Source organism: Fukomys damarensis, unplaced genomic scaffold (assembly GCF_012274545.1).
Source record: "Fukomys damarensis isolate Sample0158 unplaced genomic scaffold, DMR_v1.0_HiC HiC_scaffold_14, whole genome shotgun sequence".
Taxonomy (NCBI): domain Eukaryota; kingdom Metazoa; phylum Chordata; class Mammalia; order Rodentia; family Bathyergidae; genus Fukomys; species Fukomys damarensis.
Genome location: NW_022900926.1, coordinates 15,561,868 through 15,589,208, shown reverse-complemented (window position 1 = coordinate 15,589,208; position 27,341 = coordinate 15,561,868). Strand labels below are relative to the sequence as shown.

Sequence of the window (27,341 nt, the reverse complement as noted above, 5' to 3'; positions counted from 1 at the left end):
ATGATTCATAATTCAGTTTGGTTTGAGCCTCAGTACCACAAGTATTGAATTATGTATTCAGTGAACCTAATTCTCCATATCCAAATGTAGCTTTTAATCTTTATGTTTTAAAGGGCCTAATAGCTCCTCAAAAAATTAAATATAAAAAGAGTCAACTTTCTACACTGGGCTTTTTTTTTAATAAGAATTTTTTTTCCAGTTCAGTGCAAAGAACTGTGGCTGTCACAGGCCAAAGAAATATGAAGTGGAGTGATACGTCATCTATGTAAAACAACGAAGTTCACAAAGTTATTCTTAAAAAAATTTTTTTTAAGTGTAATATTTTTTAGATGTGCTCTCATCCTTATTCATTATAGTTGGCAGTTAATACCGTGTATATTTGAGAAGAATTTTCAAGACTAGGAGAGTTGATGAAATTCCAGAGTAAGACTGTATGGATACAGATAATTCCAGCTCTGCAGTTAGCAGTCGTACCACCCTGAAAAGTCACCTGATTTTTGTCTCACCTCCTCTTTCTTTTTAAAAATGGGGTTGGGATTAGTGTCCACTCTTATCACTGTTACCATACCTGTTCTCCCATGTTGGTTGTTGGATCCAGTGTTAGTGTTTTCATTGTCTTCTTTCTTTTCAGCCTCAAGTGTCCCCCTAGATCTCACCAAGGAGGCCCATGTCACCTGGGAAGCTTTTCTGATACTTTATGCCCTGCTGACGCTGGGGGTGTGAGGGGCAACCTGCTCTCTGCAGTGATGGCGAGAGCAAGCTTGGTAGCTTCCCTCAGGTTTGCTGTCTCTTTGAGACTCCGCTGGAGGAAGTTAAGCTCCCCGTGACTGATGGACTTGGGTTAGAATCTCCTGTGGGATGAGTGTTCCTGATTTTTGAGGCTCCTCTGGATTATCACTTAGGTTCCCAGACAGGAGTGTACCTGAAGTTGTAGGAAGCCCACCACAAAACGGAGGCCGATATACATGACATTGTATTCTTTGAAAGCTCCTGTCCTCCCCAAAACTGAACAGCAGAGGAGCACAGTCACCTTTACTGTAACAGGGAAGGAAAACCAGACATGCTTGCTTCGTAGAGAATAAGAAGGTGCCATCATATAGTGTTCTTGGTATAAGTCTACAAAAATGATAACCATTCAGATTTCTTATTAGTATGTATTTATATACGTAAATATATTCATCATGAGGAATTGGTACATGTACATATCAGTTCTTGATCCCTTTTACTTCCCCATTCCCTCCCCTCTTTCCTAATAGCCTTTTTGAAAAAGCTCTTCGTATTTAGCCCAGAAATTTAATATAGTGAGTTTTATTTTTATTTACCGATAAACTTTATAAGATAAAGAAGTAGAAGAAAGGGGAATTTTTTAAGGTTGAAAACACAGTCTGAGGCTCTATTTACTTAGGGTTCAGAAATCAGGTATGTGTATACCTGTGCAGGTATAGGCTGTTAAGGAACTGGCATACAATATCTAGACCAAAATGATCACAACAGTTAAAGGCTTTTGGTATGGGTTGTCACATTTCCTCCTTGCCTAGTAGCACCTGTTTACCTGCTCCCCTCACCAGTGACATCAAAAATATTTTGTGAAGTTGTTAGATGAAAAATGAAATCACGTTAGAGAATATAACTAAACCTAGTCCAGGTAAAAGGAATTGCCCAACTACACATGAGACCAAAATTCTATCCCAGAATTGTCTGAATTCCTGATGCTGAGAACCCAAACACTGCCGTGTCTAAAATGTGAATAGGCAAAATAAATAAAATTAGAAGTTGTTCAAACACAGAAAAAAGAGTAGTAAATTCTAACTTGAAAGTGACAGGGACTAACAGTTATCCCTGATATGGCTCTTAAGGTGTGGTGAATATTTTAGGAAGGCAGAGAATTCTGGGAGTCGACAACAGAATCAAGAAAAAAGGAAGCACTAAAGTATATGGACCCCATTCAGAGAACGCTGGGCACTAGCAGAGGCCCTGATGTTCACTCGTTAACATTTTCATCTTAATAATATTGGATGGGTGCTGTGATTGCCTGCTACATATGCCAGATACATTTGACTTTTGAGCATTTCCAAAACTGAATACAATTTTAAAGTAAAAATATTTGTGAATGTCAGAGATACTGAAGATACTGAAGCACAAAGATCATTTCCAAAAGAGAATTCTAAAAATGCAATAACCTAATATTTGTAGCTTTGAAATAAGGATGAAGTTCTTCAGAATGGCTCTTTTACAAGCAACATCTGTTTTGGGGGGGTCTTGCTCTAGTTTATGGAACTTTTGGGGTCTAATGTACGAAACTTATTTTTATACAATTTATATACTGCATAACTTTGGTTATTATTATTATTATTATTATTATTATTATTATTATTTTGGTACGAGGGATCGAACTCGGGTCCTTGCGCTTGTGAGGCAGGCAGCAGAACCACTGAGCTAAATCCCTGGCTCTACTTTGGTTATTATTATACTTAGCTGTTTCTTTCTCTTTCACTTTATATTATTATTTATTATTTTGGTACGAGGGATCGAACTCGGGTCCTTGCGCTTGTGAGGCAGGCAGCAGAACCACTGAGCTAAATCCCTGGCTCTACTTTGGTTATTATTATACTTAGCTGTTTCTTTCTCTTTCACTTTCTGAACTGACAACTTCTTAAATTTGAGACCACATCTTTTTTTTGAAATATCTTTTAAACTGAATATTTGTAAATATTTAATAAATAACTCAAATTTCAGCTTTCCCTTCATTTTACAGTCAGTACAATAAAGCAGAGATGCAGTACACTTTGACTCCAGTTTTTCCTTTTGACAACAACTTTATTGAGATATAGTTCACATAGAATTCACTCAAAGTGAGCAGATCAGTGATGGTTAGCATATTCCCAGGATTGTGCAGCCATCACCATGGTCTAATTTTAGAACATTTTTATCATCTTCCATCTTCCCTGTTCACCCCCATTTCCTCCTGGCCGTGATGTTCACTTGTTAACGTTCTCATCTTAATGATATTGAACTGGTGCTGTGATTACCTGCTACATATGCCAGATACATTTGACTTTTGAGCATTTCCAAAATTCTCCCAGTTCTGGGCAACTAGTAGCCCTCTTTATGTCTTTTCTTCTTTTTAATTAGATTAGTAATAAGGGTTCGCTACCATACTATGAAGTCATAGAAGAGTGATCCTGATTTATTGCGGTAAAATTCATCTTTGAGAAATTTTGGGGATTTTGAATTTTAACTATTAATGACAAATAAAATAGCTTATGTATAGACTGTCTTTCAGATTAAGTACAGTAAAGGTAGAGTAGGAAAAACGATGAATTTGGAATCAGAACACCTAGATTTCATGAACTTACTTTCTATTTCATCTTATGTAATGTACATGTGGTGGGTGAACCGTCAGTTTTTTAAAAATGTAGATGGTGGGAATCATGTGTTGTCATAATGGGAGAAAGCAGAAAGTTACTACAGTGCCAATGAGCTTCTGTTTTTGAGTTGGCACCGCAGAGCTACAGACCCACTACAATAGAAAAATCATTTCGTTTTCTATAAACATAAACAATGACAATATTTAGTCATCTATGCTTTTGCCACAGTTCGCTGCTAGAATGCTTTTGGAAATCGTGGCAGAACGTACTAACTAAAGCCTCTGTTTGTCTCGTCAGGTGGCAGAATGTCCAGTATTTATTTCACTTCCAGTCTTCTGCAGCCTGGGGTCAGTTTTTCTTCTTTCTCGCACACAGCCAGCTTCCATATTCGGCTGTTTCTCTGCCCGTAAAACCCTACTGGTCTTTCCAGACAACTTAGATTCTAATTGAGGCTGCATGAAAAGGATCGTGTCTCTGAGCAGGGCTAATGGCCCCAGAGGAGATCGTATCTAGTCAGAGGGAGTGCTTTCAAATGTGTGTTCAATCCAAAATTAGGGCAGCCATGCTGTTTAAAATGTGTGCATTAGTAATCTTAGAGGCTGGTGAGCACGTGTGAGACTTAGGGAGCCATGAGGAGGAAGCATTTCTTTGAATTTCAGGAATAGTACAACATTCTAGTAATTCTCTGATAAATTTTGCATAATCTCTATGGTGACTGAGAGAGTTTGATAGGAAATGAAGAACCTGCATTAATGGCCAAGGAGAGTGAGCGTTGTTTTGCATTCATTCTTAGAGCGAACCCTGCACTGCTTCATTATGTCGCCTGTCATTGTGGTGTGGTGAGGAGGTTGAGAGAGGGAAGCATCCTTTTTAAAGTAATCGCTTCTAATGGAAGTCTGATAACCCATGGTGCTTGTTTCTAAAAGCTGTAAAGCTTGATAGGGAGCCAGTGAAAGATTTGAGAAACTGCATAATAGATAGCAAAATTTCAGGAAGTTACATGTGTCTGAGAATTGATTAATGAGAACTTCATTAGACAATGTAATAATTCAATAGTGTACTTGTGCCAAAGTCATCCTTCCTGCAAGTGCTGGAATAGTTTTTACAGTGGTGAGCGTGAAGGCAGCACCTGCTGCTGGCCAGGTAGCTGTCCCGTTCCTCCAGTTTCTTGAGCTCCATATTCAGACCGAGCAGGGCTGAAAGAGGATGTAGAGTTTTCTTACGATCTCTGAAATGGCAAAAAACTAATAACCCCTTACAATTTTGGATATTTTCAAGTGTAGCCTCTTCATGTTTTTAACGATGAGGAGCTCGAATCTGTAGGGGTTAAATGATCTGTCCTATGATGTATAATTAGTGGCAATGGCAGACAACTTTGATGGAAATTGTTCCTTTTTGGGGGATTTTTATGGTACTGTACTACAAAAGTGCATTTCATAGGTATCTGAGATGAAGTGTTGACATCAAATGTGTCAAACACTTGGCATGAATGAGTTACCTGAGGGCGGTTCCAAAAAGTAAATACATGAACATATCTCTTAGATAAAACATATGGTAACAATTTAAAAGTTGGTGAATCTGGATATCAGAATGTGAATACTCAATTTGCTGTTTATTCAGTTATTTTATATGATAGGATATTTTCATGGTAAAATGTGAAAGTAGCAGTAACCCTACTAACGGTGATTAGATTACTTTGTGAACTTAACTTTTGAGAATTATAAAAGAACTTCCATTAATCTCTGTGTATTTTTCATATTTCAAAATAAATGGTGAGAAATGCAAAATAGTTTAAAATTGACTTGATTTGTCTGGTGGTAAACATTTACTGAATGAATCTATAGTTTTCATAATTTGAGATCATTTAAATTGAAATGAAAGACATTTTAATACTTTTTTCCCTTTTACCAAAGCTGCATGGATGCTTCCTATGAAGTATGTGACTTTCCAAAGCATGAAGTATATAATTTTGATACCCTCGGTTATCATACATTACTAATTCCTATAGGGATTAAAAGGAAAGTTGTCCTTTATGAAGACATTCATTCTTTAAAATTCAATACAATAAATAAGTTTGGTTTGTACTGCTGTTTAATAAGATTTTCCAAATCCTGCTTGAAACTAATGCCTTGAATTGGGTCTGAGTTAGGGGCTATTTATTTATTTGGTGTTGACACTCTTCTTATGTCTGTTTCATTTATCAAGGTGAGTAGCAATGCAGAAAAATTCGATTCTTAAATTCTGGGGGTATCCTGGCCTCTATCTAGGTAAAGCATGTTAGCTTTGTAAAAGGAATGACTTACTAATAGTAAGCTATTGCAAAATATTCTCCTTTGCTTCTTCTTGCTTTGTTTTTCTCATTTCTTTGTTACTTAAAGGCACTAATTTAACTTAATCACATCTGGTGTGGCTCCTTCAGGATGTGTTCTTGTTGCTTTTAGGCTTTTATGCCATTCTATTTTATGCCTCATTATATCCAGCCTTTTCACATTGCCAAATAAACTGAATTTTCTTTTTAGAAATTGTGATCTTTGAAACATAAAGTTGTACTTATTTACTGAAATTATATGGAACAGCACATTTTATATTAATTTTCAGGAATGAATTAGAATGTCATGTTGCCAGACTAGAAATAACTCAAGCCTTGTTGGAGGATTTTGAGATGTATTTATTTATTTCAAACATCTAGTTTGTGCTTTTGATTAATTGCTCTTGATTAACCTCCCTGCTCCTCAAATGAAATCAAAATTAAGAAGTATTTATTGCAGCATAGGAGAAACCTCATTGAAGGCTCAAAAGGCTGTGCAGAGCAGTTGAATGTTTTCTTCATTAATAAAGGTCAGATATTAAAGATTAGGAATTAGACACCTCGTGTATTTCCTGATATATAGGTGCTGAGCACAGATATGGATGGGGAAATGAAGCGTTGATTAGGGCTAGAAGACACTAAGGGAGGTACTCATTTAAGTAGTTTTTTGTGATGTGTGTGTGTGTGTGGGGGGTGTGTAGTGTCAGGAATTGAACCAAAGACCTCCTGAATGTGAGGCAAATACTCTGCAGCTGAGTTAGACCTCCAGCCCTGTGGTATTATTTTATATTGCATAACATCTTTTAGGTGTTAGCTGAAAAATGAAGGTGCTGGTAACGCAGTGAGGGGTCGTTGGGAGAACCTCAGGCTGGAAGTGGAAGGGTGACTTTTCTGACACCTTTTACTGTCCAGTGAAGTGGGTACGGCATTCACCTGTGTCGAACCTTAGTTTTTATATATCTGTATATTGATATCTCTAAGGTCTAAAAATTATTGTTTTATAAAACCTTCTGAGCTGAGCGTATGGTGATGCCTGCCTGTAATTTTTTTTTTTTCCTTTGGTACCGGGGATTGAACTTGGGTCCTTGAGTTTGTGAGGCAGGCTGTGGAACCACTGAGCTAAATCCCTGGCCCCAGCCTGGAATTCTTTTGTCATTCTGAGTAGTTCCAACCTAGCCTGAGACATTTGGTGATTTACTGAGACTCTGTTTTAAAATAAAAGCTAAGGTAAAAATCTGGGGATGTAGCTCAGTGAGAAGGTGCTGGGTTCAACTCTAGTACCATAAAAAATTCTCTGGCTTATACTATCAAGGAAGTATAATGACAGCTTTTGAATATGCATGTACAGAAAATCACTTTTAATTTGCTTTGGCAAATTAAAATAGATTTTATCAGGTTTTTATTTTATTTTATTTTATTTTTTTACCAGGGATCGAACTTGGGTCCTTGCACTTGCAAGGCAGGTGGCAGAACCACTGAGCTAAATCCCTGGCCCATTATCAGGTTTTTAAATAGCATTTACATTTTGACTCCTGATTGTATTAAAAAGTAAATGCTTGTTTATAAAGTGTTGAAGGTAAAGAAGAAGAAAGTAATACAGTTAACTTTGTTACTCAGACAGAAATATTATTGGGTTTTGTTTTGTTTTGCTTTGTTTTTGAGACGGGATCTCACTGTGTAGTTGAGACTGACCTGGAACTCACTAGTCCAGGTTGGGTCTTGAACTCATAGCAATCCTTCTGCCTCAGCCTCCCAAGTCCTGGGATTGCAGGTGTGCACCACCATGCCCGGCTTAGATGGAAATATTAACATCTTACTTTATTCCATTTTGCTATTCTTTGTATATGTCTATGTAAAATTTTCACACATTTGGAATCATCTTATATAAATGCCTTTGCTTTCTTGAATACTTTTTTTTGTCTCTCCTTCCTATTTTGTAAGCAGTTTTTATATTTATCTATTTAAAAATCATGATTTTTTAATGGCAAGAGTATGTATTCCACTGTGTTTTGTATATTGGAAACAAATTCTTTTTTGGTTTTGATTTCATATTGCTGCAATATGTTCCTTTTGTCTAAATCTTTGATTATGCTTTTTGTAATGGATTATATTGTATTTGTCTTCTCTAAGTGACTCTGCTGATCAAAACTTATACAAGGCCAGCCAGGTGGTTTTCAAGAAAGGCTGTCCCAGTACAAACTTCTAGAGCATGTAAGAATACTGATCTCACCATATTATTGCCTAGAATTATGTAATTTTGAAATCTTTTTCAATTTGAGATTTTGTCTTGCAATCATTGGTTGCTTGTAATAATTTTTTTGTTTATTGCCCCCTTTTCTATGACAAATTTTTAATTTCCTTAGAGCTACCGTACATCTCTATTGTTTCAACACTTTGTGAACATGTATTTGATGATAAGGAAAGTAAATTAATTAGGAAACAATTCTGTTATTGAAATTATGAAGTATATCATTGCCTAAGCATTTGAGAAAAAAATAGTAAGTCTTAGTCTCTGTAATAAAAAGTTTTGCCATCTTATTAAAAAATCAGACACCCCAATGGTTTATTAAAATTTTTATATGACAGGTATCTTCATTAATTCCTAGAGTTGAGGCAGAAGTTATAGGAATGGTCCTGGCATTATATAAATAATACATAATGGATAGTCAGTTTACTTTTAAAAATAATTAATTCTGCAAAGCTCTGTGCACAGCAGTGGAATGAGGTGTGCGGTGGAAATATCTGGCTTTCCAGAATATGCATTATTTCTACCTTTACAACGTTGTCTCTACTTCTTTGCTTCCTTATAATTCCACTTCTTAACTGTTTTGAGTTCTCTGTCACTTTCAGAGAATGAGTGCTGCTTTTCACATTTGTGCAGTAAAACAGAGATTCATGTCTTTGAGAGTTGTCCATTGATAGAGCTTCACGGCAAAGTCCTGTCCAGCACAGTGCCTACAAATACACGAGATAAGTATTGTAATCAGACCTCTGAAGTGGTCTTCAGAAGGACCAGCAGGATTAGCAGAGAAAACAATTAGAAGTGATCTTGCTTTCTGTCATCAGTGAGCTGATTATGAGAATTTAAAGAATTAAAAATTACTTGTTACTTTAGCATTTCGTCGAGCTATATGATCTCCACGTTTACAATAGATCTCTAGACTCATTTTTTTTTTTTTTACACCTCAGGAACTTTGTACAAATGACTTACTATTTTTCTACAACTGATATATTCTTTATGTTATTAGAACTTATCTTTCCTGTCATTTGTCTCCCCGGTACAGTGTGTGGGACATTTTGTGATTGTTGCTCATCTTTGGAGATTGGAGTTTGATAGCTTTAAAAGACAAAAAATAAAATTACTAAAGTCTCCAAATACTTTATGTGAGCCTAGTCTTTTATCATGTTTTTGGAAGGCTCCACTCCTCACAATCTACCCTTGGCTCCCCTACAGCTCTCTGTTGCTGTTGAGTACAGCTCTGCTGTTCTGAAAATGTTCTAATTCCTTGGGAACAAAGATCTCTCTTTGGCACTGGCTTCACATTGCCTCTTGGTTCTTAGGTCTGGTTGTGCCAACGCCTAGTACTTACTCAGTTCGTCATTATTTTCTGCGTTATATCCAAAAGAGCAAGGTTCAAAATTTGTAACAAAAATAAATTTTATAGGTATGAAAATTTTGTAGAACATCTGACAGTAGTTTGTTCTACCCTGCTAATCACGACCCTGTTGTTCAACTTTGGCACATAATAGTTGTTCAAGAATATTTGATGAAATGATTTAGAATAGAATATAACTTGTCAGTTTATCGCACAGGGCATTGGTAATAGGCTTTCCTTTGCCGTTTCATTATTAAATCCCAATTCCAGCTTGGTTTCCACTTTTCTTTCATTATGATTCAGTAACTTTGCCCTTGTCCTCTGCTTTGTCGAGAGATAATCTGTCAATTACTGGTAGAAAATTACTTAGAAATGAATCAGTATTCTATTTATTGTGTCACCTCTCCTTTGAAAGGTTACAGTTCTGTAATTTTTGCAACTAATCTCAGAATTCACTAATTTCAGTGTGCACTGCACTTGATTTTTGCCTTGCATCTTTTATGCCTAACAACTGAGCTTAATACTGCAGATAAAATAGGAAATGTTTACTTTCAGATTGGATTTGTATAAATAATTTGTTTCCTCATATCTAGAATATTTAGAAGTTGAGCAAAAGAAATCATTTCAGAGATTTCAAATAGCTTTTTCTTCTTATGTTGAATTGTTCTTAGCTTTTTTCTGTAAATGTTTTTCTTTGTGAGTTGCTAAAAAGAGTAATTTTCAAACTATATTTGTTTTAGTTGTATATAAATTTATATTGCAATGATTCATTTGGATGTTGTAGAATATATTTTGTGGATTTTTTTCATGTTTTAACGTTTTATTTGCTTATTAGACCCTAATAGAAATACATTCTAGTTGTGTTTCATTGACCTGAAATGTGTCAACACCATGATCATGATCATAGATGAACTTATTTTTATTGAGTACTATTGATAAAACAGTGTTTGGCATTGAGAAGCAATAGAACTGATCTCGGTTGTTTTTGTTTGGTGATATCATCCTACAAAAGACACAACTTCAACTTATCTGTGGTTCATGCAGGCACAGATGTAACCGCTGATGGAAGCTAACAAAGAGAACGAGACAGAGCAGGCTAGATAGTGTCTAGGACCTATAATAATTACCATTTTCAGTAACAACATCTGTTGCTGGCAATATTGGCAGTATCGCAGGAGAAAGCAATCATTAAAATTAGCTAATGCTCAGTTTAAGTGCCACAAAATGTACTGACATTTTCAATATTTTCATTAGTTTTGCATTTTCTTATTTTAGTAAATATCCGCTTTTGAGTTTGCAAGGATGCCTTGTATTATATTAAAAATGCCCTTCAGACCATCTCTCCAAATTGATCTACTAGGTCTAAAGTTTGTATTTCCACTGAGTCAGAGTAACATTGTTTCAAAATCTTGTAAATGTCATTTATCCAAGAATTTCAAATTGGCTCTATGGGTTTGATCCTACTTACTGTAGATATTGTCTGAGTCAGAAATTCTCCCAACCTGCAATACAACATGTCACTCAGATCTTGTTGTCTCAGATCTTATTCTTAATGTTTTATCCTGGAATTCCCATTTGAAGTTTAGTATCAATATAAACTTTAAAAATGTGGTGGGGACTAAGTGAATTGGGGTAATTTGATAGATGAAATCCATTGACTTCTGACCCATGATTCCTCCTCACCTATAGAGGACGCTGTTGCCTGTTATTCCCCCAGCCTCAGGGGGTACCTCTAGAGAGGAAGGTAGTACAGGGCTATGGCCTCTCTGTGTCCTTGACAACAATGTGTAGATTTTGCTCGCTGGTTTGCTGGTTTAAGGTATATTAAGTGAAGGAAATCAGTTTTTCTCTTTGAAGGTGAAACTTACTAGTAATCAGCACTTTGTATTTAACAGTAAGATATATAAACAAATTGGAGTCTGTATAATTGCTTATGAGAATATATGTTGATGCAGAAATTATGCCTCTGGAAATATTATGATTAGCCGAAATATTTTCCACATCTATCTTATTAGTCCTGTGTTTAACAAACTAGATCTCCGCTGAACATTGGGAGACAGTGCATGCTGTGAAAACGATTTCTGTGGCCCCAGGGCATTGGGGAATTCTGCACATTGCGTCTTCCTTTGGTGCTGCAGATGAATGTTATATTTTCAAAGCTATGTGAAAATTCTTGCAGCAAAGACACAGTTTTAACTTTTTGCTTATCTCAATATTTTCCAAACATTTTTTGAGCCATTTTTAAAATCATAGAAACAAAACAGGCCAACATTTAACTGCTAATACGGTTTGTTGAAATTTACAAAAAGTGGCCATAACTTTTACCAAGTAAATGCTTGTTTGTCTGGCTTTTAAACAGCCTCTTTGTAACTTTGGTGACTATTCTACTTTTGAATCCTTGATCTTAGCAGCATACTTACAGATGGATACTGATGGCATTAGAACTTTCTGGACACTTCTGTATAAACCGCAGTGAATTTATTAATTTATCTTAGGAGTTGTCCAAAGGTTGGTGCATCATAAGTCTATTTAAGAGAGATTGGAGTGAGAACAAGGACTGATGAAATAACTCATGCCCAATGAGAAGAAGTTGAACAAAATTTAAGGAAATCCCTGTGCTATTTTAAGAGAAAGAAGTACAGAATTATTGGAAGGAGAGAATTCTTAATTTTTTCCCATTTCAATAAAGGGATTGTCTGAAACGCAGTAGCAGAGGGAGATTCTGGGAAAGCACTTTGTTTCTTGGCCTTTCTGAAGGAACACGAAGGTGCTAGTGCTCTTCAGTGGGTTATGACTGCCGCTGCCTTTTCTCTTCCACCAAGGAGAGGAATAATGTGTTTCTAAACATCAGATTTCTCCTCTCTTAGGACAGGTAGACAGACAAATGGACACATACCTCCCTACAAAAACCTTTGTGTTTTTGAGGAATAGACAAGCACTTGAGAACGATTTGTTACTGGAATGGCTTTGGCATGACTCTCAGAGACTTTTCTTTGTGTCTCATAACTTAACATGGCTGGGTAATTAGGCTGGATTATTTGCAGTGAAATGAGATGAAAAGTAGTGTTAGAAAGCTAACATTAATTAGCAACCCCAGTCTGTCTGGGTGTGTCTTCCCGAATCCACTACAGGGGGGCCCGTGCATACTTTCATCTATTCCCAGACTCCTTTCAAAGCCTCAGGGACTCAGCAGAAAACCCAGGTGGCTAAAAAAGGCCCTGCCTGCCTGGGGCTCACTTTCCAGCTATGGAGGAAGCCACGGAGAGTTTCCTGGGGCTGAGTGATAGATCAGGAGAGAAAATCCCCTTGTCCTGTGCTTGAGGGGACAACTTTCCTACGTGACCAGTCCACTGTTGGTCTCATTAGATTTGTGAAAATATGACAAAAGCTGCTTTTAAAGATGTCTTTGTCCTGTATAAGAGCTAGAGGCACATCAGTTTCCCAGGAGTATCGATATCGGCCAACTTTTATAAAAACTCCCCAAAAATATTGAGTCTTTACGAAAAAGTTCATAAAGTGAAAGCTCCTTCAAAACTCTTAGGTGCATTTTCCAAATAACTGTCTGGAAATGGCATTTTCATTGCTGTGATCGTAGCCGGAGTGACTGCTCTCCATTATGTACTTTCCTTTTCCCAGGAAGACGTAAAGGAAGGCAAAGCTCTCTGTATGGAAAGCACTAAATTTAAATGAAAAATAACAGAGAAACTCTGTTAATGACACTTTCAAAAGTTTATTGAACAAATGAGGATAACAAAATATATTTTTAGCAGGTAAGCCCATAAGTGGTGTTTTTTTCACCTAAATGTCCATCAAGTCTTGATTTATGTGAACTTGAGCACGGGGAGTTTTGGGGTTGAGCATGGTGGTGCATACCTGTAATCCTAGTACTCAGGAGGCTGAGGCAGGCAGATCTCATCAAGTCAGAGGCTAGCCTGGGCTACATAGGAAGGCCCTGTCTCAAAACACCAAAAAAAAAGTTTTGGGGTCCTAGCTGGAATGTCAGTAGTAGAAAACTGAACAAGAAACTTAAACATTTGTAGTAATATTTTTATTATATTTTGTAAAATTAAAAATTATATTGTCATAGCCCAATTTGGTGGTGCATGCCTGTGATCCCAGCACTCTGGGAAGCCAAAGTAGGAGGATCACAAGTTCAAACCCAGCCAGGACAACTTAGTGAGAACCTATCTCAGAATCAAAAAATATAAAATGGACTGGGGTTGTAGCTCAATGCAAAGGCCTTAGGGGCTCAATTACCAGTACCACGCACACAAAAATAGATACAGATACACACACACAAACATACACGCGCGCATGTGTTAGTCTACTAATATGTATATATACAGACACATTTTAAAAATTTTTAAAAATTCTGACTAATGCAAGTAAAAGTCCCTGTCACATTGTCAGCCAGTCAATGATTTATTCCCTCTTGCCTCATGTTGCTTATGGGTAAGTGAGCATGGGGTCTTTCCTTATGAATGTTGCCTTCTCCTTTTATTTTTTCTGATTTTTTTCATAATGTCTTAGCACTAGAAGTGCTCAGCATCTTGGTTTTGCTGTCATTAGCTTTCCGACGCTGTGAGGGCAGCCTGACCACACACTTACAGGGCTTATATGTAATGCTGTCAGCATGCTCCTGGAGGATGCTGCGAAGAGGTGTTGCGTGAGATCTTGGGTGCAAACAGGAACATGTATTCAAATGCTATCTGAGAACCGAAATAGTAAAGTGTGGAGAGAAGATCAGCTGATTCCAGAAAGAGTAGATGAAGACGAAGGAGAAACAGGAGTGAAAAGAGTAGCTACCAAATCATAGGAAAAAAATACAAGAGTCGCATGACAGATTCAAAATACAAAAAAGGCAAATAATAGGTTTCGCAAGAGTTTCCAGTGAGTTTTACACCTCACCGTTATGTTAAATAGGTCACTTTAAATAGACATTGTGTCTGTGTAGAGCATTCTGTTAGGGTCTGCTATCTCCTTCCTGTGGGTGCTAACTCAATGGCCACTACCTATTTCCACCCTGACATTGTGGCCCTGATTCATTTCCGAATCCTTTAGTTCCAACCCTGTAAATAACGCCTGATCACTCATTTCTTTACCTACCCTGTGTTCTGCTCTGATTTAGTCTACACGGAGGCTGTCTCCAAAGTGTATTCCTAACCATATCTCACCATCCCCTTTGTTAATAAGTCAGAGCCAGCCCATTTGCACCTGACAGATGTAGCCCTCAAAGTGTTCTCTTTTCTTCTACTCTTACTTTCCTACAGGATGCACGGTGGACTCGTGATCGTGGCAAAACACGAACCAAGTCCTCTGTTTGAAACACTCTGACAGCCTCCAGTCACACTTCAAGTAAACCCCTTACCCTGCTTACACAATCCCATGCTAGTGGCCTCTCCTTTGCCTCTTGGACGTTTTTTTTTTTAGTCCTGCCTGTCTCCCTGGCTCACTGCACTTGAGTCACATTGGCCTATTTTCTCTGACCTATATCCAGCAAACGTTCCTACCTCAATACTTTTTGAATATTTTTTATTCGTATGTTTGCAGTGCATGTTGATTACATTCATTGTGGGGAGTGAGTACATGTACATAACGTATCTTCATTCTTTTTGTTTCCTTTTTCCTCCGTCTTCCCCTGTTATGAGGTCACCTTTCCATTTACCAAAGATCTCTCTCCCTATTTCCTGTCTTTTACTTTGCTCTTTGTTTATATTTTACATTTCTCATAGAAGAGAAATTATTATTATTTAAGCTTATGTATCTCATTTATTTCACTTTGTTATAGTCTTAAAGTGGATCCAGTTTCCTACAAATGACTTCAATTTATCCTTCTTTATGGGAGAGTAGTGCTCCATTGCATACGAATGCCACACTTTCTTTATTCATTCATCTGTTGATGAATATTTAGACTTCTCCCAAGATTTAGCTTTTATGAATTGGGCAGCTATAAATATGGCTGTACATGCATCATGGTAATACATGTCTTTTAACTTGGAAAGATTCCTAGAAGGGGAATAGCTGGGTCGAATCGAATTTCTATTTTCAGTGTTTTGAGGAATCTTCACACTGATTTCCATAGTAGTTGTACTAGTTTACATTACTACCAATTATGCAAAAGGATGCCACCTTTTTCCCAAGTCTGACCAGCATTTGCTATTATTTGCTCTCAGGACCTTTGCGTCACTGTACCCTTACCCAGAAGCACTTTCTCTGATCTCTTTTGTTACAGTTCCTCCTCACTGGGCCTTAAGGATATATTACATTTTTTCCTTCATTTAATTCAGTTATGGGTAGCTAGATAGGCATACACGGGTGAAACTGAACTAGTTTAGAAGTGTGGACTCTGAGCTATTGCTTCAATAATTCTCAGTTGACTGTGATTAGCATTTTGCTGAAGAACTGCTTAATGAAGAAGTGTTCAGGGCTAGAATTTAAAGTCAATATATTAGATAGTTCCAAATTATAAAAATGAATCACAGATGAGAGAAATAATGGCTGGCAATGATTAAGACAAAGGCCATGATACTTTATAGGGGCAAAGATTGTAATGCTAATCACAGTTGTGAATCAGTCATATTGGTTTCCACATCCATCATGGATCAGTGGTTGCTTTGGAAGTTACATTTCCTCTGATTGGTTTTTCTAAGTTTTAAAGATTATTAATTTAAGGTGAAATTTACACAATATACAATTAGTCCAAGTAAATACCTTTAACTTTTTACTTGTAATTTTATCTGTAGTGCTATGATCATTTAATAACATCTAAAAAGGAGCCAGACTATCTTTCCAGTTCTTTTTCAAGAACAGCACTTTTTGGTCTTTCCAAATTGTGTGCCCACCGGCTCGTTGGATGGGCTCTGCAGAATCCATGCCAGTGCTGCTCTTAGAAATTGTATCTTTGTTTCTCATGCCAGGCTCCGCCTCAGGCACAGGTGGGCCTAGGCACTGCCAGTCCACCGTGGCCCTCTACCACCTGGTGAGCAAACCTGTCAGGCAGCTGCGAGGAGTGTTTGTGCTGCCACTGATTATGCATTTGCCTTTGAATCTGGGAACAGAAATCTCTATGGCAATAAGCCCCATGGTTCGGTTCAGACCCCACATTACCGATTCTCAGGCAGAACTCCCGGCCTGACCCTGTTACACTCTTGGCTATGGTCAGGGCCAATGGGAACGATCTGTGGAGAGACCTAGAGGATACTTTCATTGGGATTAGACAAGAAGCTCCTCTCTCTTCCATCTGTCCACATGTTTTAATCTCTCAGTGATTTGATACTGCTTTTGGCTGAATTAGATCCACCACTGTACCAGTACTCTGATGAGCACAAGGCAAAGCATTCTGTAGTATTCAGATGACATGCTTAGTAATATAAGCTAAGAATATTTTTTTTCAGCTTTAATTGAGTTTATTGGTACATTTTAGGGATACAGTACAGTTACATTCATTGTTGGGATCTTGTACCTCTACATGATAAGTTCTCATTTTTTCCCCTTGTCCCTACCCTCCCTTCACCCCCGTTTTTTTTTGTTGTTGTTGTTGTTTTTTTTGAGACAGGGTCTCACTATGTAGTTGAGACTGAACTGGAACTCACTGGGTAGCCCAGGCTGGTCTCGAACTCACAGCTATCCTCCTGCCTCAGCCTCCCAAGTGCTGGGATTATAGGCGTGCGCTACCACGCTCGGCTAAGAATATTTTTAATCGACAACAGTCTCAACTATCCAATGCCTGCCATCTATTAATTAGCGTGAAATTACTACATCCTGATTTTCTTGATATGCCATGTGTTTAAACTAGTGTAACTGGAAGTCTAAAACAGCAAATATTCTCACTTTGCTACCCAGCTTTGCATTTGGCAGCTAATTCCTCATACCATCATCCGTACTTCACAGCTCTTAAGATAGACTTGCTGAGGCTGTGTTTGTAAAGGTCCAGATTGAGTATTGGGGTTGTATTTGCAGTGAACATGTAGTCTAAAGACACTATGGCTGTACCCTGTAGATGAATTGTAGGTGTCTGATTGGTCTTGGGCTTGCATTCCAGTGGACTTGGCCCTGTATGTCCTCACCTTCTCTCAGCCCAACCAAGGTAGACTTCCTTTTGGGAATGTCCTTTTTATTCAGCTTCCTATAAAGGTTTGCATGGCTAAGTTGTTGAAGCACAGTCTCCCTGTATTTAATAAACTGCGTAGAGCTACTCATTTAACTGGGGTGTACTACAAGGGAACATAAACCCTCATTTATTGCCACCCACTCAGTAGTATTCTGAGCTTGCTTGAGAGTTTAGGGGGGGTTGTATGAATGGATGATCCAGTCACCTCTCCACATAATCAGAAGTCCATCCCTGAGTTTAGCAGGCCTTTGGGAATTTCCTCACTTTCTACTACACTGTGCTTCTTAAAAGCTTGCTTTGATTAAACTGTACCTTGGTGTTTTAAAAAGAGGACGCGTATGAGTTTTAACACACTTCCATTGTAATTCAGAAGATGGATCATTTTTGCAAACTAAATTAAAAGGTACAGGGACTATTTGGAGCAGCCATCTGTTACTATTGAGAGTTATAATTAGGGCAGTAATTTTTAATGTCATTGTCGCATGTTGGCAGAGGGAAGCTTCGGGACATCATCGGGAGACTCCGCCTTCTTCTGTAACGCTACAGTACTTCCACATTTAGAAATCTATTTGGAGAAATTTTTCTTTCAACTTTGAAAACTAAATTGACATTTTTTGTCTTCCCGATACTGCTAGGTACAATGTCTTCTTGAATATAACAACCTCGAGTAAATATTGCTTCTGTTTATACTCCTGCCCAGCCATAAGCCAGTCTTCAAATTTGAATTTGAGTTTACACTTCTGTATGTTGTTTAGGTTCGTATAAAACAAGAACTAATAACTGTTCTTCAGTTACAGGCTAAAAGACTTTACACTTGATTTTTACAATCCATTTGCTTCATATAATTTAGTCATCAGTAGTTAAGAAATTTAAAAGCACAAATCCCGTTTCAGTTTTATTTACTTGTGCAGCTATTCATTCCTTTGATAAATATTTATTTTTTGTGCCTACTATGTATGTAGCACTGTGATAACCTTTACTCGGTTCTCTTCTTCTGTCATGATTATTTAATGTTTGGACATTAAAAGGGTTTATATTTATATGCTATCTTAGTTAAAGCTAAACATGTTGCTGGGCCATCAGCCATAATAATATCCAAAAAAAGTTAGAGTTCACCAAATATATTTCAGTTACACTCATATTTAAAATGATATATTTGTGCACAGTGTTAATAAAATTTATATTTTTTTCCAGCAGAATTCATGTTCTTTGAAGAAGGGCCTTTAAAGTGAGAATTAAATCAACCATATATAGTCCTTGATAAGATTAAACTAGTCAGTCTTTTAAAAATAGGACCATTTGATTTTGTTGACAGCAGATAGCCCATTATATTAGATGTAATTGCTTCATGATACAGTAATTATAAACTCATAAAGGCTTTCCTCAAGGCCTTAGTGGCATAGTAAAAGTTTGCTATTTATGTGATTAAGCTCAGCACATTAATACTAAGTTTGTTGATAAACACCACATGTTTTATTATTCTACTGACAGACTGGTCAGCTTTTGGGTCAGTATTATTATTTTTTTAAATCAATGGAAATATGACCAAAATTTTATATTCATTAGTGAAATACACCTGCTTTTTAAGCCATTAGAATTATTTGCTATTTCAACAGTGCCTTCTATTTTAAATGATACCATTATCATTTGAGAACTCTACTTATCAACTTGGCCAGTCTAGAAATACCAACCATTATAGGATGAAGTAGAATAACTACTTAATGAGGCTGAATGCAGTTTTACAGTCTCTTAAGCCGAAGTATAGAAGTCCAGTTTGCCTTTAAAACTGTTGTCTCAGAGGAAAAAGGTGTTAATGTACCTTGTGAAATTTCTCAGTGGTGAATACATTTCTTGTTCTCTGCAGACCCCCTCTAATGCATGTGAAGTTGCTCTGGAATTTGCTTGAATTTGCCAAAATGTAAAAAATACAAAGTATCCTGCCTCTAATTCTAGCACGTTATGTGGAGAAGTTGTTAGAGGGATTCCATGGAACAGAAGAGAACATAATATGACCTCTGAAGATCTCTTTCAGAGTGTGATTTTGTGAATTAATGGTCATTTTATAATCGAGGTGGAAATAAGGAAGCATTTTAAAACCACATGGATAATGCAGCACTAGGCCACCCAGGAAGGACATTCTGTTTGCAAGCCTGAGTAACTCACCATGTGTATTAACTGTGGACGTGGCCTGAGCTAGAGCGCTCTGCTGATGCCCTGTGTGCCTGTACGCGTCAGTCTGTCTGTGAGTCTGTCTGTCTTTTTGGATCAGAAGTGTGAATGAGGTGTTCTGTATTGGACTCTTCTTGTCTCATTGGTTTACTTTAGACTCCCTCTCCTGGGAGCCTGGCTTATTTTGGGTATTCTGAATTTAATGAGATCATAGTGATAGCATTGATTGCCGAATGGAAAATGTCACTGCTGAGTGCCAGTTCGTTTAAATCATTTTAAACTACCCACCTGTGCTGCTAAGCCCTCCGTTTGAATTTTATTGTCTAATATGTTTTCCTGTAATACCAGCTCCTTTAACTCTTTTGCTTAGGCAAATTAATCTGTGTGTGCTGCTGCCCTTTTAGCTTCTGTCGCTGTTCGAATAATGGCACCATCTGCTAAACTGGTAGAGTTGCAGGGCCTTTCCTATTTTCAAAATAATCTTGCAAAAGCGTACGGTAGTTTCTAAAGGGCAAGAACCATAACACTTTAAAATGTATTATTTGGCAGATGTTGAATTTCTACCCCCAGTGTGCTGAAATGAATGTAATGAATGAGAAGAAGCATGTAAAACAGTGTTGGATTTCTTGGTATTTTTAAAAATCTCTGTACATCCATCTCTGTGCCTGCATTTTATGAAAATCTGGCTTTCTTGATGGAGGCTTGGTGAGCTGGGCCCAAGACAGCTCTGGGGCTGTACTGGTTTAGATAGCATGTGCTTTTCCTGTTTTAATTCTGCTTTTTGTTGTGACATTCTCCCGAGAGGTAGGAAGGGATAGGAGTCACTGTAGAGCGATTGGCCATGCGGAAGGGTGAAGCAGTGATAGAAAAGAAGAAAAAGGAGAACAGAAAGGGTGTGGAGCAGGCAGCAGGTTGGTGCGTGCCTGGGAGCCTCGTTCTTGTCCACAGTGCACACACTGGATGGCGGTGAGGAGATGCTTGTGTGGTAAGAATGACCTGCTCCGCATGGCTAGGGCTGGGATCTGCACCTGGTTGGCTCCTGCCCTGTAAGGACAGCCTCAAGTCAAACGGAGACCTTGGGTGAATCAGTTACTCTGTGGGCCCAGGTTCTTCATCTATGAAGCAGAGACAGAAACAGTATTCTATTACCTTTTAGAGTTTTTGTGACGATTAAATGAACTATTATAATAAAAAGGGGGGGTAGAAAAGTGCTCATTAAGTGTAATATTTGTAATTATTACTAGGAAAGGGAATAGCAACTTGGGTGATTTAGAAAAAAGCATTTCAGAAAGGAGCAGCTGTCTTATTGCTAATGTGAGCAGACTTTCTGTATATGAAACTTCATGGTTCTTCAAAGAAACCATATACTTTCCGGAATTTGCTCCTTTTTTTTCTTGGAATGTCTTTCTTCTAGATGTTGCTGCTGGTCTTTCAGGTCTCGTTGCAAATGTTATGTTCTTTGTGAATTCTTTCTGAACTCCCCCAAGTATAGTTACTTGCTGTCTCGGTCACTTTCCTCATCCCCGGGCACGTAGTGGGCACCCTCCACTTAAGGGGGCTCAGGTTTCCGAAGTTTCAGTCTGTGCTCAGCAGTCCCAGCACAGAAGTGGCCTGGTGGAAGAGCCTGGGCAGAAGAAAGCTGGTCACATCATGGTGGTTGAGGCAGCAGGAAGGACGGGGAGGGAGGTGCACCTCCAGGGAGCCACTCCCAACCAGGCCCCACCTCCTGACAGCACCATTAGCTACTGTGCCTCCACAATTCCATCAGGAGCCCCACCTCGGGGTGCTTTGGGCTCTTGGGGGACATCTAGATGTAAACTGTAGCACCTACTTTACTCCCTGCCTTGGGCTCTGATGGCACCTTCAACCTAGCACTTATTATTGCAATCGAGTTACCTTCCTGTCTTTGTGGATCCCTCCTCATGGCTGATGCAGTCTTTCCAGAATTTTAATAATCAGCAGAGCACGCGGAGCCAGGTGAGTGCCACGGCATCGTGACCCCCATGAGGTTCCTGAATCAGAGTCTGTCCATTCTGCACTTGTCACCATATCGTTTTTTAACCACTTAATAAAAATTCCTGCTAAATATTCAAGAACACTGGAAGGCTGATCGGTTTGGTGTATGAGAAAGAAAGTTATCTGTTTTGTTTTTCCTTCTTTTTCTCTTGTCTTCTTCTTTGCATTTTCCTTTTCTCTATTGCCATCTTTTTCTTCCTCTTCTTCGTCCACCTCCTTCCACTCTCCTCTACTTCTCCTTTCTTGGGGTTGAGTTTATTTAAAGCTCTTACATGTTTTGGCTCGTTCCCTTAGAGATTCCTTTTCTCTTAGCATGATTTTCCTTACACATGAGACACGTCACATTTTCATGACATTTTAATTAATAACTAGTTGAGTAATTCCTATTGTAAATCTATACATGCTTGTAATATTACTCACTAAATCTATCATTAAACCAGTGCTTTATAACAGATGGTGTCCTATAATCTAGAAAAAATGTGAATAATATTATGACATCAAATTGAGGAATAATAGCTGTATGTAAATTTGTAGAATCACCTACTTGAAAATCTAAACTGGCTTATTGCTTTTGAAGGAGTAATAATTTATTTCTGATATCTTTATAGGTAATATGAGAAACCATCTGCATTGTCATGCTGCATCTGCTAGTCTCAGGGGAAACAAAGCTTGAACATTTATAGACTTTTATTTATCAATGTGTCTTTTAACTGAGGCAATTCAGCTCTAGAAAACAGGAAAGGGTTATAGAAAGTCCCAACTACTTTGGAAAATAGCCATTGGTCTCATATTGGGCAAAGCATTGCTGCAGGTGCAGTCTGTTTTGTTCTGAATCTCCTCTACTTAAAATCTGAGATGAGATCAGTTGACGAGGGTGCAAGATTATTGACAACTCCATAATTATCAGTACAGACAGTGGTAGTGACATTTTTTTGAGCTACAAGTATGAGTGGGATGGTAAAGAAATATAGCAGCATTCCTCCCTAGCAACCAGGTGTCTTCCAGGAGTTATGAAAGGGGAGGATCTTCCCTATAAAGTCAGTGCTGATATTTTATTGGATTTACTGTACCAGCCAGTGTAGTGGCTCTCCATATAAAGGATTACGCATCTGAGTTTGCATCCCAGTTTTACAACTTTGCTGGATGTGTGAATTAGGTTAAGTTGCTTAAATTCTCTGAGCTCCATTTCTTCAACTGTAAGACAAAACAGGTTGAAATAATTGGTTTAACATTTTTTTTAATTTTAAGAGAAGTATTTGTGATGATAGTAAAGCTTGTGTCTATTAAGTCATTTCATTAATTTTTTAAGGAACTTAGATTAAAAATAAACCTTTAATTCACCTTTGAAATTCTTTGCAAGTATTATATTTATAAGTGACAGTTGCAGCAAGATTTAGTGTTTAAGCTTCTTTTATAAATGACTTTAAATGATTCTAATTGCTAAATTACTCTTTCATTTAGAGGTTGACGTGGATCAACCTCTTAGAACACTCTTAGAACCTCTTCCTTAGAACACTAAGGAAGGTTGATTTTACTTTCATGATACCACATGAAAGTACTGAAGAAAAGGGGTGGCCCTCTTGCAAATAGATCACCAAGTCAGCTGTTGAAATTTCTGGAGTAAAAGTATCCAAGAGCCTTGAAAGCTACGGAAATAGAAATATATTCATTTTCAGTATCCTTGATTCATTCATTACTTTGTCAATGCCTTATGGATTTCAAGGCTAAAAACCTCCCTCATGATTATTCATGGAGTTTGTTCACGTTATTTAACAACAGGTTGTATGTAGCACACATCTTAAGGGAAGACAGGAAGATGCAAAATATTCAGTGGTTTTAATAAACTCTGGGATTTTATAGGGCAGATAGAACTATGTAGTAATAAAAGAAACTAGTGCAGTGAAGTAATCACAAAAAGAGAAGAACAAAGTCTTACTGCCGTTAGTTTTGAAAATTGGCAAGCTGATGAAAGCTTTTGTTGAGTTTCTGAAGGTCAGAATGGTAGGCAAGGAAGTAAAGGCCCTTGCTGACAGAGGGGACAGTGGGGTTAGTGGCCTTGGAATGGGATGTATTTTTCCATATAGTGTTTGTTAAAAGGAGCATAGTGGAAAAACATGAATAGAATAGAAAGCTAGAATCAGGTCACATTACACAAGATTTTGAGTTCTTATCAAAGAATTTAAAGTTGTCTCTTTCCAGACTTGGGGAAGTTATTAAAGGTTTTAGTGCAGGGAACATATCACTGTACTTTAGAAAGATTAATCAAACTACAATATATAATGTAGAAAGAACAGTAATAGGTAAGAGTAAGGAGGGGATGGGGAAGGGTGACAGTTTTAATAGTTCACACACAATAAGTCTGTAAACAGTCTAAAGAATGGAAATATTTAGAAAATTAAAAGGCAGGATTAGACTTGGGTGGTTAGATTTGGTAGAAAATAACTGTTGATACTGTGCTTAACAGGGGTGTGTGAGAGACAGAGAGGGAAGAATTAGAGATACTTTTCCAGAGTTCCAGGCTGAAGACCAAAGGACTGCTTGGGGGACTCTTAACAAAAAGAGTGCAGTGAGGTGAATGTAGTTGGGGCTGGGCAGTGGGGCAGTGGGAAAGGAATGAGGGCTACCTCATGATCCGTGGGCATTTTGGCAGAGAAGCAGCCTCCAGCAAGGGATGTCCCCCAGGCAGCTAGCAAGACAGAAGTAAGATGGTGTACAAGGCAGCTCGTTAGGAGGGTGTCTGAGTACATAGCCCTAGGAAATTCGATTAAAAGGCAGAATTTAATGAGACAGTGAGTATAGATATTTTTTTGACAATGAATCCAAATGCTGTGAATACACTGAAGGAGTAATGTGGCTGAGCGATTTCTTTTTAGGAAAGTAAGACAGCAAGCTGTATGTGTTTCTACTCCCAGGAAGACAGGACGAGAGGGAACGAATTACAAGAAAAAAATAATGCTTCTGAAATTTCACTTCCATTTTCACAGCAAATGGAAACAAGATGCTTTATTGACTATCAAGATTGAATTAGCAATAAAGTCCCTCATGAAAATATTAGAATTTGCTCCCAGTTAAGACCGTATGCATGGAAGAAATGGTGAAGTGCTGTTGGGGTGGGGGAGGACGTAAATTGATCTTGGAGCACAGAAGCCAAGTGAGCTTCTGGACAGAGCAGCACACTTGAATGTTGCTGGGTCAACAGTGAATTAGTTAATACTGAGTGGATTTCCTGGAAAACGAATCTGCTTCCATCTTCGTCAATATTTCCGAGACCTGCAAACCACGTGGCCTATGAAACACTATGTAATTACACAATTTTGAGCTGGAATTTTGTGATTTTTACTTTCCATGGCGAAACTTGATTAGGAAAATCTGTGAGCTGATTATTTGTATATTTGATTCCATATTGGTTTTTCGTCAGAATTAAACAGTTGAATTTTGTTAAGCATTTTGTTTATTTTTGGCTTGTGGATAATCCCTGACCTAAAATCTCTGCTTTAAGGATTTATTATTTCTTTATTCAGATTTCTCAAAGGGGACTCTTGAGAAGCTGTAGGACTCAGTTAAAGAAACTGGTATACTTTTTCAGTGAAAAGCTCCCAAATTTATGAAGGAATATGATAATGAAAACCTTTACAAATTGATTTGGTCTAAATATTTTCTTTAGTTTCCTTTAGTCCCCTGTTACTTACTGTGGATCATGGAACAAAATAATGTATAATTTAACTAAGGTTATTTTTGCTTTTTGGGTCAAAATGAATATATTTAATCTTACTGTCCTCAAAGGGATTAATACATTATTCATTATAGTTTATTTGTTTCTTTTTCCTCCCTCCCTCTCTCCTTCCTATCTGAGTCTTTCTCCTTTTCTATCTTATTTTGTTTTGTTGTTATCGATTCTCATTATGTAGTCCAGGCTGGCCTTGAACTTGCTATGTAGCCATACTGGCCTCTACCTTGTGATCCTCCTGCCTCAGCCTCCCAACTATTGAGAGTAAGTATAGACTTGCACCATCATACCTGGCTACTTTCTGTTTCTTCACATGGTTTCATATAAAAAATCATTTTGAATCATGTGGATAAACCATATCTTTCTGTCTTCCCATTCCTTGCTCTGTTCAGTTACTCTGTAAATAGGGCCTATTATTACAAAACAGTGGTAAAACATACAAGATATTGTATGACATTTGAACCGCTTTTAAGTATGCATGCAGTGGCTGTAGGTACATTTACTTTCGTGTTATACAATTCCAGCTCTTGAACTTTTCCCTCATCCCAAATAGAAGCTCTGTGCCTGGTGAACAGTATCCCCTCTGATGCCAGCCCCAAGCCACTGCCTTCCTGCCTCCTTTGTCTAGGAATTTGACTACTCTGGGTACTTCATATAAATAAGTGAAATTATAGAACAGATGTCGTTTTTGCCTGGATCATTTATCTGTTAGCATGCTCCTCTCAGGGTCCTTCCAAGTTGTGGCGTGTGTCAGAGATTCCTTCCTTTGTGATTTATGAGGTCTGTGCCACATTCTGTTTATCTGTCTTATCTGTTTGTTCATGCACATTGTGCTGCTTTCACCTTTTTGACCATTGTCCTAATACTGTTGTGCATATTAGATTCAAGTACCTGATTTCTTTTTTTCAGTTTTTGGTGTATACATCCATGTGACTGCTTTCAGTTGCTGCTTTCAATGTTTGGCGTATACATAAATGTACCTTCCTAGCCAAATTTTAAAAAATCTCTTCTAGCCCATGTGCAGGGGACTGAAATATTGATTATCCCCGAAAGCAGGCTGTAAGCAGTGTAGGCTGTGAAGAGTGAACCCCACAACTGGTTTATTTATAGAAGTGAGTCTGGCTGAAGTCTGAGTGCCCAGGTCAGAGTAACTCGCGCCCAAATTCCGTTCCCACAACTAAAACCTTCTTAACTAGAAGGGACAGTGTTCTGATTATAACCGTATAGTTTGTCTATTCTGTTCCTAAATCGAGCCTTGCTTACATTAATTTCCATGGAAACTGCACAACTGTGCATCCTTGCACGTAGTTCTTCCCTTGCACGTAGCTCACTTTTACCCCAGTTGATGACCAATAAAAATGAGTGCATTGGACAGACCAGGGCCTTTGTCGGTTGCACCAGCATTGGTCATCCTGGCACCCTACTTTCTGTCTTTCTTAGTTCTTTCTTTTTTTCCCTCTCAGGCCTGCATCATACACTGGGCAGGAGACTGGAGCCTACTGCAGAGGTTTCCAGTAGCGTTTCAGGGGTCCCCGGTATTTATTCCCAACACTTCTTTTTCAGTCTAAATTTGTATAGTATTCTTTCATTATTGTGCTCCGGGGAGACCAGCCCCCTTTCCTGATACCTGGAATAGAAGGGCTTTAAAAAGAGGGAGAGAATTGAACAGAAATGGAAATAGAGCTTTTGCAAATGGGAAGGGCAACAAGAGTTGGAAGGAGCAGGGAGGGGAAAGGAACAAAAAATAATTAAGATGTGTTACACACATGTACAAACTCCCCATGATTACTGTCGTCATGGTGTGCTGCAAACAAGTACTCATAAAAAGAAAACATCCAGGGCAGCGCATGTTAAGCCCACACACTACTACCAAGCCATACCCTCATCCTAGTCCCTCTCCTTAAAATGTGTGCAAGATTCCAAAACTTCTCCTTGAAATTATTGGTTTCTCTCCTAGGAAAATTCCACCAAAGCTCTGTTAAGCAGTTTGCACACACTATGCTTCATTTTTTTTTTTTTTTTTTTTTTTTTTTTTTTTTTTTTTTTG

The 27,341-nt window shown here is 38.0% G+C and overlaps 1 protein-coding gene across 8 annotated transcripts in view; it reads left to right on the top strand.

Moving 5' to 3' along the window:
• Nucleotides 1-27,341, top strand: part of Utrn (utrophin) — a 479,533-nt gene that overhangs the window by 266,682 nt on the left and 185,510 nt on the right. The window contains exon 1 of one of the 8 annotated variants that reach the window (XM_033763248.1): nt 21,436-21,528. The exons of the other annotated variants lie outside the window; for them this stretch is intronic. Within the exon in view, the coding sequence (XP_033619139.1) occupies nt 21,481-21,528 (48 nt within the window). The 5' untranslated portion in view covers nt 21,436-21,480. Of the gene's footprint in view, nt 1-21,435; nt 21,529-27,341 lie in introns of those variants that run through there. 8 annotated transcript variants of the gene reach the window in all.